The sequence below is a fragment of the Manis pentadactyla genome, chromosome 14, assembly GCF_030020395.1.
Source record: "Manis pentadactyla isolate mManPen7 chromosome 14, mManPen7.hap1, whole genome shotgun sequence".
NCBI classification, from domain to species: Eukaryota; Metazoa; Chordata; class Mammalia; order Pholidota; family Manidae; genus Manis; species Manis pentadactyla.
This window is the reverse complement of record NC_080032.1, coordinates 20,094,527-20,110,227: the sequence shown is the minus strand read 5'-3', so window position 1 is coordinate 20,110,227 and position 15,701 is coordinate 20,094,527. Positions and strand designations below refer to the sequence as shown.

The 15,701-nt window shown below is 49.7% G+C and overlaps 1 protein-coding gene across 1 annotated transcript; it reads right to left on the bottom strand.

Moving 5' to 3' along the window:
• Window positions 1–6,524: 6,524 nt before the first annotated feature.
• Window positions 6,525–14,905, bottom strand: SDS (serine dehydratase). Its single transcript, XM_036929438.2, has 8 exons — window positions 14,654–14,905; window positions 11,806–11,960; window positions 11,384–11,423; window positions 10,997–11,136; window positions 10,810–10,901; window positions 9,814–10,041; window positions 7,972–8,096; window positions 6,525–7,236 (listed from the first exon to the last, which is right to left on the bottom strand). Exons 2-8 carry the CDS (start codon window positions 11,956–11,958, stop codon window positions 7,031–7,033), a joined length of 984 nt encoding a protein of 327 aa, XP_036785333.1. The 5' UTR covers window positions 11,959–11,960; window positions 14,654–14,905; the 3' UTR covers window positions 6,525–7,030.
• Window positions 14,906–15,701: the final 796 nt, after the last annotated feature.

Here is a 15,701-nt window from a genome sequence, read left to right as displayed (position 1 = left end):
CTGGGTCAGCACCGTTTCTTTGGTTTGGCTTCTGTACCACCCACCCATGCATTCTCCAGTCCATCCTGTCTGTCCATCTATCCATCTGCCATCCACCGTCCCCCCCATTTTCCATCTGCACATTCATCCGTGCATCATGTATGGTCCATCTGTCCAGTCAGCCATCCATTCATCCACACGTCATCCATCCACTCAGCCATCTACCCATTCATCAACTCGTCCATATTCATCTGTCTGTCCATCCATGTTTCCATTCATCTATCCATCCAGATATTTATTGAGCACCTACTTTGATACTGGTCCTGTTCTAGGGCCCTGTTAACCAGTACGACCTTCCCAAGTCCTACTGGTCTTCCATCCCAGGCACTGGTGGAACAATGGTCACTACACCAGCTGTGTGCCAGGCACTGAATCCAAAATCACTTCTCACCATGGGGCTCGTGTGAGACCCATTGGGCCCATGAGCAAGTAGAGGCTCAGGGTGGTGGTAGAACTATTTCAGAGCCACTCTGTAGGAAAGGTTAACTCTAGTCTGTTCTGTAGAATGATACTGGCCCCTCTTTCTGCTTTCTGGGTGGTGGGGGAAGTCATAAAGTCAGTGTGATTCTGAACAGACTGGAGTGTGTTGCAAATGGTCCCCATTGGGGCATCAGCTGACCCAGCAAAGGCAGGACCCACCTTTGCAAAGACAGCTAGGAAGGCATCTTCCCTCAGCACCTGTGCACTGGGAGTTTCCCATAATCCTCAGCTTCAAGATGGTAGTCACAGGTTTATCCATGGCTTCTGTCTTCTCCTGGAGGACAAGAATCTGGCCTGCTGGGTGATCCCAGCCCACAACAGGGGTGCGCCTTGCCTCTTTGCGGGGGTTTCATACCTGACTCAGGGTAGTGGAGGCTGGAAGCAATTCTATTCTGGGCAGGTTTTCCTGAACTGAGCACGATTTTAGTCTCACTGTCACCCAGAAAAAATGCTGGGGCCAAGGGGCTGATGATTTCCCATCCCTGCCATCCCTTCCTTGATGTCCTGTCCCCTAGGTCTTCTTTTTTTTTTTGATGTGTAATTGTTTTATTTTATTTTATTTATTTACTTTATTAAGGTATTATTGATATACACTCTTATGAAGGTTTCACATGAAAAAACGTGGTTACTACATTCACCCCTGTTATTGTGTCCCCCACCATACCCCATTGCAGTTACTGCCCATCAGTGTAGTAAGATGACACAGAGTCACTATTTGCCTACTCTGTGCTACACTGTATTCCCCCTGATCCCCACCACACCATGTATGCCAATCATAATACCCCTGAATCCCTTTCTCTCTCCCCCACCCCTTCCCTTTGGTAACCACTAGTCCCTTCTTGGAGTCTGTGAGTCTGTTGCTGTTTTGTTCCTTCAGTTTTGCTTCATTGTTATACTCCACAGATGAGTGAAATCATTTGGTACTTGCCTTTCTCTGCCTGGCTTATTTCACTGAGTATAATATCCTCCAGCTCCATCCATGTTGTTGCAAATTTCAGAATTTGTTTCTTTCTTATGGCTGAGTAGTATTCCATTGTGTATATGTACCACATCTTCTTTATCCACTCATCTACTGATGGACACTTAGGTTGCTTCCATATCTCAGCTATTGTAAAAGAGTGCTGCAATAAACATAGGGGTGCATATGTCTTTTTGAATCTGAGAAATTATATTATTTGGGTAAATTCCTAGGAGTGGAATTCCAGGGTCAAATGGTATTTCTATTTTTAGTTTTTTGAGCAACCTCCATATTGCTTTCCACAATGGTTGAACTAGCTTACATTCCCACCAGCAGTGTAGGAGGGTTCCCCTTTCTCCATAACCTTGCCAACATTTGTTGTTTGTCTTTTGTATGGTGGCCATCCTTACTGGGGTGAGGTGATATCTCTTTGTGGTTTTAATTTGCATTTCTCTGATGACTAGCGATGTGGAGCATCTTTTCATGTGTTTGTTGGCCATCTGAATTTCTTCTTTGGAGAACTGTCTGTTCAGCTCCTCTGCCCATTTTTTAATTGGATTATTTGCTTTTTGTTTGTTGAGGTGCGTGAGCTCTTTATATATTTTGGATGTCAACCCTTTATCGGATCTGTCATTTATGAATATATTCTTCCATACTGTACAGAAGCTTTTAAGTTTGATGTAGTCCCATGTGTTCATTTTTGCTTTTGTCTCCCTTGCTTGAGGAGATGCATTCAGAAAAAAGTTGCTAATGTTTATATTCAGGAGATTTTTGCCTATGTTATCTTCTAAGAGTTTTATGGTTTCATGACTTAGATTCAGGTCTTTGATTCATTTCGAATTTACTTTTGTGTATGGGTATAGACAATAATCCAGTTTCATTCTCTTGCATGTAGCTGTCCAGTTTTGCCAACACCAGTTGTTGAAGAGGCTGTCATTTCCCCATTGTATGTCCGTGATTCCTTTATCACATATTCATTGACCATATATTCTTGGGTTTATATCTGGGCTCTCTAGTCTGTTCCATTGGTCTATGGGTCTGTTCTTGTGCCAGTACCAAATTGTCTTAATTACTGTGGCTTTGTAGTAGAGCTTGAAGTTGTGGAGTGTAAGCCCCCCAGCTTTATTCTTTCTTCCCAGGATTGCTTTGGCTATTTCGGGTCTTTTGTGGTTCTATATGAATTTTAGAATTATTTTCTCTAGTTTGTTGAAAAATGCTGTTGGTATTTTGGTAGGGATTGCATTGAATCTGTAGATTGCTTTAGGCAGGATGGCCATTTTGACAATATTAATTCTTCCTACCCTTGAGCATGGGATGTGTTTTCATTTATTGGTATCTTCTTTAATTTCTCTCATGAGTGTCTTGTAGTTTTCAGAGTATAGGTCTTTCACTTCCTTCATTAGGTTTATTCCTAGGTATTTTATTCTTTTCAATGCAATTGTGAATGGTATTGTTTTCCTGATTTCTCTTTCTGTTAGTTCATCATTAGTGTATAGGAGATCAACAGATTTCTGTGTGTTAATTTTGTATCCTGCAACTTTGCTGAATTCAAATATTAGATCTAGTAGTTTTGGAGTGGATTCTTTAGGGCTTTTTATGTACAATATCATGTCATCTGCAAACAGTGACAGTTTAACTTCTTCTTTACCAATCTGTATGCTTTTTATTTCTTTGTGTTGTCTGATTGCCATGGTAAGGATCTCCAGAACCATGTTGAATAAAAGTGGAGAGAGTGGGCATCCTTGTCTTGTTCCCGATCTTCATCAAAAGCTTCTCACTGTTAAGTATGTTGTTGGCTGTGGGTTTGTGATATATGGCCTCTATTTTGTTGAGGTACTTGCCCTCTCTACCCATTTTGTTGAGAAATTTTATCATGAGTGGATGTTGAGTTTTGTCGAATGCTTTTTCGGCATCTATGGAGAAGATCATGTGGTTTTCGTCCTTCTTTTTGTTGATGTGGTGGATGATGTTGGTGGATTTTCTAATATTGTACCATCCTTGCATCCCTGGAATAAGTCCTACTTGATCATGATGGATGATCTTTTTGATGTATTTTTTAATTCGGTTTGCTAATATTTTGTTGAGTATTTTTGCGTCTATCTTTATCAGGGACATTGGTGTGTAATTATCTTTTTTTTGTGGTGTCTTTGCCTGGTTTTGGTATTAGGGTGATGCTGGCCTCATAGAATGAGTTTGGAAGTATTCCTTCCTCTTCTACTTTTTGGAAAACTTTAAGGAGGACGGCTATTAGATCTTCACTAAATTTTTGGTAAAATTCAGCAGTGAAGCCATCTGGCAGGTGTTTTGTTCTTAGGTAGTTTTTTGATTACCAATTCAATTTCGTTGCTAGAAATTGGTCTGTTCAGATTTTCTGTTTCTTTCTGGGTTAGCCTTGGAAGGTTGTATTTTTTTAGAAAGTTGTCCATTTCTTCTAGGTTATCCAGTTTGTTAGCATATAATTTTTCATAGTATTCTCTAATAATTGTTTGTATTTCTGTGGTGTCTGTAGTGATTTTTCCTTTCTCATTTCTGATTCTGTTTATGTTTGTAGACTCCCTTTTTTTCTTGATAAGTCTGGCTAGGGGTTTATCTATTTTGTTAATTTTTTCGAAGAACCAGCTCCTGCTTTCATTGATTCTGTTGTTTTATTCTTCTCGATTTTATTTATTTCTGCTCTAATCTTTATTATGTCCCTCCTTCTACTGACTTTGGGCCTCATTTGTTGTTTTTTTTCTAGTTTCGTTAATTGTGAGTTTAGACTGTTCATATGGGATTGTTCTTATTTCCTGAGGTAAGCCTGTATTGCAATATACTTCCCTCTTAGCACCGCCTTCATTGCGTCCCACAGATTTTGTGTTGTTGAACTATTATTGTAATTTGTCTCCATATATTGCTTTGTCTTTGTTTTTATTTGGTCATTGATCCATTGGTTATTTAGGACCATGTTGTTAAGCCTCCATGTGTTTGTGGGCTTTTTTGTTTTCTTTGCCTAATTTGTTTCTAGTTTCATACCTTTGTGGTCTGAGAAGCTGGGTGGTACAATTTCAATCTTTTTGAATTTACTGAGGCTCTCTTTGTGGCCTAGTATATGATCTATTCTTGAAAATGTTCCATGTGCACTTGAGAAGAATGTGTATCCTGCTGCTTTTGGGTGTAGAGTTCTGTAGATGTCTGTTAGGTCCATCTGTTCTAATGTGTTGTTCAATGCCTCTGTCTCCTTACTTATTTTCTGTCTGGTTGATGTGTTCTTTGGAGTGAGTGGAGTGTTGAAGTCTCCTAGAATGAATGCATTGTATTCTATTCCCCTTTGAGTATGTGGTGCCTTCTAGTGCACAGAAGCTCTACTCTCCCTGGAGCTGCTCAGCCCCTGGAGCGATGTTGGGGGTCGCAGGGTAGTGGTGCTGGTGCCTGCTTGGGAGGAAAGAGCTGTTTCCTGCTTCCTGGCTGCTATGCCTGTCTCCAGTGCCAGAACCAGTGGGCTGAACACACAGGTGTAAGCCTCTATGCTTTGTGTTTGTAGCTGCCATAGGCAGGGTTTCCCTTTTGCTGGCCTGATACCAGGCTGGGGCTGCCGGTTTGTGAGCCAGGTGCAGGCTAGCCAGGAGGAAGACACAGCAGGCTGCATATCATGGTGGGGGGCTTTGGAGCTGCATAGCCAGCCAGGGGGATAGAGTGCCTGAAGATCATTTTTAAGTTACCAACCTGCTGGGCAGAGTGCACCTGGACAATTTTGTCTACCTGTCCTTTCTCCTGAGCAGTAAGCTCTGTGCAATCCTTGCTCCTGTAGAAGCCCTCTCGCTGTTAGGAAGTCTCTCCGACTGCCCACCCAGATCAGCCAGATATGAATTCCTGTTTTCCACAAGAGCTGGAATCTCCGTCTCTCCAGGTATTCCACCTGACTTAGCTTTCCAACCCCACTCACCAGAGCACCATGCAATGTAGGTTCCTGCTCCCAGAGCAGATCTCCAGGGCTAGGTGTTCAGCAGTCCCAGGCCTCCACTCCCTCCCCACTCTGTTTCTCTTCCTCCTGCCTGGTGAGCTGGGGTGGGGGAAGGGCTTGGTTCCCCGCTGGGTCACAGCTTTGGTATGTTACCCTGTTCTGTGAGGTCTGCTCTTTTCTCCAGGTATATGCAGTCTGGTGCAGTCTTCTTTCCTGTTGCTCTTTCAGGATTAGTTGTACTAATTATATTTTCATATTATGTGGTTTTAGGAGGAGGTCTCTGTCTCACCTCCCAAGCTGCCATCTTTAATCCAATGTCCATCCCCTAGGTTTTAAGGTACATATGCTGCCCCTCCTGGCTGGAAATCAGTAGATAGTATCGCCTGTGGCCAGGGCAGGTTTGGGGTGGGTTTTCCATTCTCCCCCTGAAATCTCACAAGCCCCGCTCTTGTCGGGGTGGGTGGGGACTCTGCATGCTTATGCATACCTGTGTGATACCCTGAGGGTTTGAGTGGTCCCAAACTTCACTTTGAACTTGGGGATCCAATAGTGCCCTGGGGGCTGCTATAGGTGGTGCAGGATATTCCTGAGTGCAGGGGTGCTCCCTTCCAGACCTCACTGCAGTTCCCACAGGTCCTCCTCTATTTTATATGCTGGCTTCAGCGTGTGCTCTCCTTGGAAGAGGGTTTCATGTTTCAAGAGGGTTTGTATGAAATTCACTTTAAGTCCACTCCTTCCCTGTCCCTGAGATGGGTGTCCGGTGTCGCTTACACACCCCCTGGGATGGTGGCCTCAGTCCTACGCTTCCACTGGTTCTGTGAGAAAATCATTGTTACCAGGAAGGAATTCCTGTCAGAATGGGGTCAGCCTCCTCAGCTGGTTTGGCTTCCAGTGGAGGCAGCCCTTGCCCCCCCCAACCCCCTGCCCCGCCAGACCTTCACGGTCAGTTCCTCTTCCCTCTCCTTCCAGCCTGGCAGCACACAAGCCCAGCTGGAATCAAGGCCCCTGGCCTCCATGTGGGGTGATTACTGTTGAGAGGGCCCATAGCAGCCCTGGTTGGATGGAAGGAGGGGAAGGAGGAATAGAAAACAGACACGATAGAGAAACTTCTTCATTTCATAAACATATGTTTTTCTTTTGCAATGAAAAAATTTGCACATTAGAAAAATGAGTAAGAGTAGAACTGGATCTCCTGGGAGGACAATATGGCTCCTTAACCCTGGATGGTGACCCTCTTCCCCTTCCTGGGGTGGGGCACCACTCTGAGGAGGCCCATCCTGCTATGATCCCTCCCACCTGCTCTGGGGACCTGGTGTGTTACACGTGGGGGGTTGTCACCCGGCAGGGGTGGCTAAGGATGGCCATAGCGCCATCACACAGATACCAAAGAAGTTCAGGTCATAGCCTTGCTGGCTGCTGACCTCCTGGCTCCACCTCAGAGCTCGGGCCTCTCCGCACAGTGGACTCATGGGAGCAAGAAAGTAATTGGCCAGCCCAGGCCACAGGCTCACAGCCAGGCAAGAATATTTACACCAAGGCACTTGCTGAACCTCCAGCCCCTCCAGGGCTCTCCGGGTAGGGGAGGGGGACAAGCAGGCCAGCGCCTTCACCCCTCACTCGGGCAGCCCGTTCATGCCCAGCTGCTCCTTGAGGGCCTGCAGCTGCGCCAAGCTGATGTTGCTGCCCCCGCAGACAATGACCACGAGGGAGGACAGTGGGGTGCGGAGCTTCCCCTCTCCCTGCAGCTTCTGAACCACATGGCTGTAGACGGCGGCCAGGGCTGCCCCACAGGCAGGCTCTACCAGGATCTTCTCATCATCTGCCAGAGGAGGGGGCTGATGAGGGTGGGTTCCGAGCTCCACGGGGTGCAAGGGAACTATTGGGCCATTGGTAAGCTTGTGGATAATGAGCCAAGCCAACCAGCCCTGATTACAGAGTCAAGTCCTGGACCAAACCTCCTAGATAGCACCCTAGATTGGCCTTCCAAGCCCTGAGTCAGGGCTAGGTTTCATCATGAGTGCTAACACTGATAAAATGACTAATTGACGGAGCACTGTGTTAAGAAGGATTCTGAGGCATCATCTGAGCAAGAGTGCCATGGCTGATGAGCCAAACAGACTGCTGGGACAGGACAATTAAGTGGCAGCATAAGTGCTGTGTGTGTGTGTGTGTTTGCTACTCCTATCCTAAGCGGAACCCAGAAGGAGTCCAACCTTGTTTCAGACTCACTTCTGAACCCAATGCTGAGGATCATATGTTCCTTTTTTTTTTTTTTTTACCTTGGCTACCAGGAAGCTCAGAGCCAATATTTAAAATACTCAGTTAATTTTCCATGCTGTCATGGTTATCAGGCTTATTTCTTCATTTGTGGCTTTGGCCTTTCTATTTCTACCTCTGCATTGTATTCTCTTTCATAAATGGGAAGTTATAGGAAGGGATGGGAGATGGAACTGTGAGGAAAATTTGCAGTGAATGGAATCCCTTGGCAGACCAAGTGGACAGGCACTTAGTTCCTGAACCAACAGGTCGGGTATTGAAAGGACTTGACACATACCCACAAACTTCTCAGTGGCAGCCACAGCCTCCTGGTCTGAGACAACTTCAGAGAAAATGGGGTGTTCCCGAAACAGCTTCATGGTCTGAGCCGCCACGGTCTTCACACACAGGGCCTTGGCAACACTGGGGGAGGGGGTGGAGAAGAGGGTGGGAGTGGGGGAAACGGACAGGGGAGAGGCAGGAGGCAGCGATCCATGAGAGGGAGGAGGGGCCTGGGTCCCTGGCCGGGCACGGGGCTCTGCAGCTGTACTGCACTGAAAGTCCCAGTGCTCCCCCAGAAGAGTGGGGGCTTCTCATAAGGCACAGATTATGCAAATGGGGGTAACCAGCATCGTTTTCTGTTCAACATCATCTCAGGAAGGCCTCTTTGCAGCCCCTGAAAGGACTTCCAGCCTTTGTTCCAAGTTGTCACCTCCACCTGTTTAACCCTTTCTTAGCTGAGCATAGTGCTCTGCCTGCCCAAATCTGCCCCTTCTTGCAAGACTCAAGATTAAGGCTACCTCCTCCAGCCATCCTCCAGGGAGAACACTCAGTCCTGTGGCCCCAAGTGGAATTCTCAAGTGATCCTCCCCATGACATGCACCTAGTGACTACTTCTTGGGAAAGTATTAGGTGCCAAGCACTTCAGGAGCATTATTTCTCACAATTTTTGCTGTTAAGTGGCTGGATTTTATAGCAGGGAAAACTGAGGCAGAAAGTGTGTGGTCACTTGCCCGAGGTCACATACCTAGGGAGTGGCTGTGCCGGCATTACAAGCAGAATCTGTGTAACACCAGGACCTGTCCTGGGAATCAACGTGTTGACTTTCTCCCCAGCCTTCTGGGCTTAGCTCCACCACTTGCCCCTAAGTGTCTTGGGGCCTGGACCACCTCAGCCTTTAGCCCAGCATGGGGCTCATAGTAGGTGCTCAGCAATTATTTCTTCAATCGCAATAGTGTGGGATCAGAGGCCAATAAGATAACTCTGCAGTGCTAGGCTCAGGAATCCAGAAGTTCTTGCCTGGACCTGGTCTTCCCTGTCTGTGGAGAGAATTGTCTACCCAACATCTATTACAGCTACACACCTGGATGCCTGGATTTCTCAGCCTCCCTTGCAGTAGAGGTGGCCATGTGCCTAGGTTCTGGCCAATGACACGTAAGTGGAAACACCGTACCTGTCTTTATGGAGAGGGGCATAGCTTCTGACCTTGTTTCTTCCTCCTGCCAGATGGAGTGTAGGTGTGATACTTGGCACTTAAGCAGCTATTTTGGGCCATAAGGCTACATCATAAGGATGATGAACAAATTCAAGGAAACTGGGCCCCTGCTTCATGCAGCTGCCCCTGGACTGTACCTGTGGACTTTATTTTTTTTAATGTAAGAGAGGAAATAAAGTTCAACCTTGTTTAAGTCACTGTTATTTTGGGCTCCCTTATAGTGTGGCCAAACCTGATCCTAATTAAACACCATCTCTCAAAGGTTTGGGGCTGAGATATGAACTCCTGGGGAGCAGGAGCTGTGTTTATTCACTCCCCAGGATCAGTGTCTTGCCCATATTTGGGGCTCAGTAAATGGCTGGCAAATTAATGAGGTGTGTAAAACCCTGTCACAGAGGAACTCAGCAAATGATTAGTATTAGATGTTTTGTGTGAGGAGGTGTGACATCCATGGTACAGTCACACAGCCTTGGGTTCAGCCCCAGCAGTACCACTCAGTGGATATGTGACCCTGGGCAAGTGTCCAAAGCCTCAGTTTCATCACCTATAAAACAGGACATACTGGGATCTAGCTTTAAGTCAGTTCCTGGTGGGGGGCTCCCGAAGGCCTGCTGAACACCCCATGGGGAATCCCTGGCTGCTCACCTGGTAGTCTGGGGCAGGGAGACGAGTTTCCCGGCGATGGTGGAAACGTGGAAGCTGTGGGCTCCCAAGGTCTCCATGGCGATGACGGGCACGTCCCCCCAGCCCACCTCTTGCAGCCCCTGGACCACTCCGCACAACAGGCCCCCGCCGCCCACTGACAGTGCGATGGCCCCCGGCTTTTCACTCAGCGTCTCCTGAAGCTCTTTCACGATGGAAGTGTGGCCTTCCCTGGAGGGTGAGGCAGAGGGTGGCTGGTCAGGGCTGGGCTCCCTGGAGACCCCACGCAGGGGTCTTGGAGCTCCCACTTGCCCTCTGCACTTGTCCTCATCCCAGCAACTGGTGGGCTTGGGCTAGTCCTCTGCTTCCCAGCTGCATCCCGATTCCCAGCCGCCAGCATCTGCATCTGTTCTCTGGCCACTAGAGCTGCCTCCCGATGTGGCAACTGGCAGTGCCAACTGACACCCCCTATGAGCTGCCCTCCACCAGTGACTGGGAGCTAAGGACTGTGGGAGTTGGTGTATAAACTCACTAGCATCCTCTCCCATGGGTGGGGACCTCTGGTTCGTTTTCCACACCAGTTCCCAGGGGCCCCCAAGGGATCGAGCCCCAGCTGCCCACAGTGGTCACCTGCCCATTAGAGCCCGTTATTGGCTTCCTTCCTTCCTCGGCTCACTTTCTCTCTCCTCTAATGAGTCACCTGCCAGGCAAGCTGCTTTCCCAGAAATATTTTGTCTTGGGGTCTGCTTCCTGGGGGCCCCAGGTGCAGACAGCAGTGTGTCTGAGCTTGTGTTTGCACACAACCATGGAGAATGGATGTTGGTGCACGTGTGTGTGCACGTGCTGTCACACCTGTGTGTGCTTCTCCATGATGGTGGGCACACACACATGTACAACTTCTGTGCACAATGGGGTGACCACGTGCATTGTGGCTGGGGCTCTTCCAGTGGTGTAGGGGGTGGACGCCACTCACACCACGTGACACTGGGCCCCACATACCAGATGAGGGGATCGTCAAAGGGAGGGATGTAGACCCAGCCTGGGTTGTTCTTTGCCAGGGCCTTGGCCAGCTCGAAGGCCTCATCCAACATCTGCAAGACCATATGGAGGCAGGAGGGTGTGAGGGGCTGGGAGACCCTGCTCTCCCATGGTGCCCTCTGTGGCCCTGACCCAGGGTAGTACTCACCTCACCAACCACCCTGACCATGGCACCCTCATTCTTAAGCCGCTTGATGGTGAGGGCGGGTGTGGTATTAGGCACGACGATGGTGGCGGGGATGCCCAGCTTCCTGGCAGCATAGGCGGCCGCCATGCCCGCGTTGCCAGCTGCCAGGGTTGGAGGTGGAAAGTACGTCAGTGCAGGAGGGCCTGGGAGCCCATCCCAGACTGCTCACCCCGACCCGGGGACTCCGAGTCCCCCTGGGGGACTGCTCGCCTCCCTCTGCAATTCCAAACAGGGGCAGCCACAGAGGTTTGCAATGGCTCATTGCTGGGAAAAGCAGGGCCCAGAGAGGAGGAGCACCTGCCCTGGGACACAGGGCAGAGGATGGGAGGAGGCATGCAGGCCACTTACCTGAGGAGCAAACGAAATGTTCACAGCCTTGCTCAGCCCACTATGGAGACAAGTTGGGAGAGGGTCAGTCCCACCTCCCAGTCTTCCTCTGAGTCCTTCCCTCCCACTGGAATATCTTCCCCCAATTCCAACTTACATGGACCCCTCCTTCCTTTACAGGGAATTGGTACTGCCCCAGCCTCTCAGATGATATCTTCCCTCCCCAGAGACTAGTTCAGGAAAGGGCAGAGGAGGCAGGCACCCGATGGCCCTGCCACCAGCCTGTGAGGGAGCTCTGTTGGATGGTCACACCTTATCTAGCAGAGGTACCAGTAGTGGACACCCAGCGCTTGTGGGGAGTCAGGGTCTAGCTGGGAACTCCAGGCATTTCACACAGCACTGCCCCGCCACCTCACCCAGGGGACACGCAGCCCATCCTGTACCCTCTGGCAGAGGTGTCCGATGCCCCGGATCTTGAAGGAGCCTGAGGGTTGGGCGCTGTCTATCTTGAGGTAGACACTGGTGCCTGCCACTTTGGACAGGGTCATGCTGTCCCGGACGGGAGTCTTCACATGCAGAGGTTTTCCAGACGTCATTGCTGGGAGAAAGGAAGGAAAGGGTTAGGACAGCTGGCCCTGGTGCCTCTGCTGCCATGTCACAGGCAGTGGGCCTGCAGGCGACCCCTTCCGTCCTTCACTTCCCAGGGGCCTGGTTAAGTGGATGAAGCAGGGGGAGGACATTAGGTATAGTCTCCTTATGCAAAAATGTGGACACATACCAACACACACATACACACAATCCATATGTTTCCGTGTGCACAGAACATTCCAGGAAACACCGAGGAAAGTGGTCAGGGTGAGGGGCCTCAGGGGAGAGCTGGCAGTCAGCATCCCTTTTGTACTGTTTGAACGTTTTACCATGTACAAATGTTACATATTTAAGTACATATATATATACTTAAATATATATACTTAAATAAATACAAATATATATATAAATATAAATATATATATATATTTAAAACTAACCTTTGGAAAGCTCTGTGCTGTGCCCAGTTAGGGAAAACTTTTTATTATTAAAGAAAATCTAATCATTATTATATTATTTAACAAGCACTTATAAAATGAATACCATGCGCTAGGCGCTGTTTTAAGTTTACAGATATTAATTCACTTTGTCCTCTTAGGAATCCTAGGAGGTACCATTTTTACCCCATTCTCCTCATGAGAAAACAGGCTCAGATTGTGTTTTCTGGGATGGCCACCAGGAGCCCTTCCCATCCCCCCACACACTGAGAGGCGGGGCCTGGGGCTGCAGCGGAAGTGACGCAAACTTCCAAGCCTGGGTGCGCTGGTGAATGTTTAACTATGGGCTCTCCAAAGAAAAGGAAAGCCCTCATTTGTAGTGTGTGTACTTCCGTGAGGTACCCGCCCCCACCGAGGCCAATTTCAAGCTACCAGCATGATACCATTGAATGTGGCACTGGGAAGGGAAGGGCACAATTGTTCTTGAGGGCCTGTGTGAGCCGGCCGCAGCGCAGCCCAGCTCCCAGAGCTGGGACTTGGGGGGGGCACAGACTCCCTCTGGCTGTCTCTCTTGAGATGCACCCTCCCAAACCCAGCTGGCACGATGGAGTACGCACAGGTGTGCACGGGAGGCCACATGTAGGTGACCCACCTGACAACCGATGGCGGAGGTCAGGTGCTGGACATGGGCCATGACTCTGAGGTGACTCCAGCCAGCTGTTGTCACACTGCAGCCATATGCGACACCCCTGTGCGGGCTGCTTGGCGGGGCCCAGTCAAACTCAGAACCATGACAGAAAACAATAAAATGACTGTTGTTGTTTTAAGTCACTCCATCTTAGGGTAGTTTGTTACACAGCAGTAGGGACTGGGATATTCATGTGACTTGCCCAAGGTCACACAGCTAGTGCCTGGGGGAGGCAGGGTTTGAATCCAGGCTTTCTCTAAGACACATGAGCATGGCTCAGGCCTCCCCTTCTGGGTGGACTCTGGGTGAGTAAGAAGTTGAGGTGGCCATATATGCATACACACACATGGTCTTCCCATCTCCTCTTCCGCTGAGTTACGGGGGAAACTGATTCTCCCTACCTTGGGCTGAGCTGAGACTGGTCAGTGGGTGGCTGGGTGAACAGCCTATCTAATCCTCCCATTTCCTCCACCATCCCAGAAGGCCAGGCAAGGGTGGCTCCCCTCCCCCACTCCCACCCATTTCCATTGACCATCTGACCCAGCCCCCTGATCGGGACGCTCCTGGCTCAGGCATCACCTCTCACCTCTCCCAGATTGGGCCAGATATGCCTGGGTCAGCATAAAAGTAGTGGGTGGGGTTCCTGAGCACCCCACCAGCTTCAGTGCTCCCCAAATATGGGTACCCCATGTCTGATTTAACTGACATGCAGGGCCTGGGAGGGGCACCTGAGCAGACATCACTTTTCCCCAGATGTCTTGATAAAAGAGACTGAGGCACTCCAAAACAGGGGCACCTCCCTTTAAATGTGAAGGAGGGATTAAACAATTCCCAGACAAGCAGCCAAAACAGGGGCACCCCCACACCTGTCTGAATTAACTTTCAGCTTCTGGAGGTTCCACTCGGAACCATGGCACCTCCATTCTGGCGGACTGGACCTTCAAGGCCTGGGTCTTGTGCAGGTGGCCAAGCCCTGGCCTCAGGCACTGACATGAAGACCTCTTTCAGGTGGATTTGGGAAGAACCTCCCACCACCTGTCTCCAGATGCACATGGGATGCCTTTTGGGTGAGGGGCAGGGATCCCCCCATAGGCACTGTTCCCTCTGGCACAGCGCCCTGTGAAAGTGAGCATCTGGATGCCACACCCGCTGCCCTTCCCACCCTGCTACCTGCCGAAGCTGAGCCTTCAGGAAAATCAGAGAAAGAGTTTTGTGCTGGGCATGGAGGAAGGAGGGCACCCTGGAAGCTGCTGTCTGTCCCCCTGTTGCCCCATGGTCAGAAGCCACTCCTCACCTGGCTCATAGTAAGTGCTCAATAAAATTAGCTGTTGTATCTGGGCTGGACACTTAAGTGCACAATTTCATTTCACCCTTACAAAAACCTTGGGAGGAAGGTTCTATTAGTATCCCCATTATACAAATAGGGAAACTGAGGCGTAGTGGACCCAGCCAGTCTGGCTTCAAGCATACGTTTTTATTCTCAACTGACACTTTCCACCTCCCGCTCTTCCCCTGGGAAACCGAAGCTGGCCTGGGGTGTTCCAGTCCTGGGGTGGGGCTGAGGATGGGGCTGCTTACCGGCAAAGGTGATGGAGCTGGCCAGCTGGACAGAGTGGATGGGGGAGGGACCAACTGGAGACAGTCTATATGGACAGACTCGATAGGCAGTCCATGAACAGCTGGAGGGTTGATGGATTGGTAAACTGGCTTCTGTACTGTGCCAGGGGTTACAGCCTGGGCTTTATTCCCCTGGTGCCTCTGGGCAGCCAATGGGGCCCCAGGACCGGCCACTCCTCCACCCAGACCCGCCCCCTGGCCTCCGGCCACTGGGGGCTTCCAGCAGGGGATGGGGAAGCTGGCTGCCCTCTTCCTCTGGCAGCTTCCTGGGGTCTCTTTCCAAGCCCCTCCCCTTCCCCACTGGTATCCTCCCCATCCTCAGCTTCTTCACTTGCAAATGGGGACAACACCTGCGACCAAAGGGCTATTGGGACGCTTGCAGGGAGAGGGCTGGAGGGAGGGAACTTAAAGTCTCTGTAAACACCCAAGTAACAAGCCAGTGGAGGAAGTGAGTACTATCATTATCACCATTTACAGAAAGGGAAGCTGAGGCAGACAGACAGTGGGAAGGATGAGCTGGCATTTGAACCCAGCAGTCTGCCTCCCAAGTCTGCAATCAACCCACAGTTCTTTACTACTTTCCCTGGCCATCCTTTATGACTCATCATAAAGGGGCAGATGGCACTGTGGGTAAGACCCAGGTGCAGGAGGGTTCAAATCCTGGATCTGTCATGAACTAGCTGTGCCGCCCTGGGCAGGTCACTGTGCCTCCTAGAGCCTCTCTTTGCTCATGTGTTAAGTGGGGGTGATAATGACGCCTTCCTCCTAGGACTGGATGACAGGATAATGAATGTATGTGCAGGGCCGGGAAATTGAGTGAGTGTCAGTGTTCGTGGCCATCATCAGCATCAGCATCCTCATCATCACAGAACTGGAAGTTCTTGCATCTGAACTCACTCCCGGCCCCATGCTCTGTCTGTCCTTGGCCGTGTGCAGGGGTCTGTGCACACACACACACCCTGGCCCGGCCAGCTCTCACCCTTGCCCCCTCAACAAAGCTCTCTTGTCT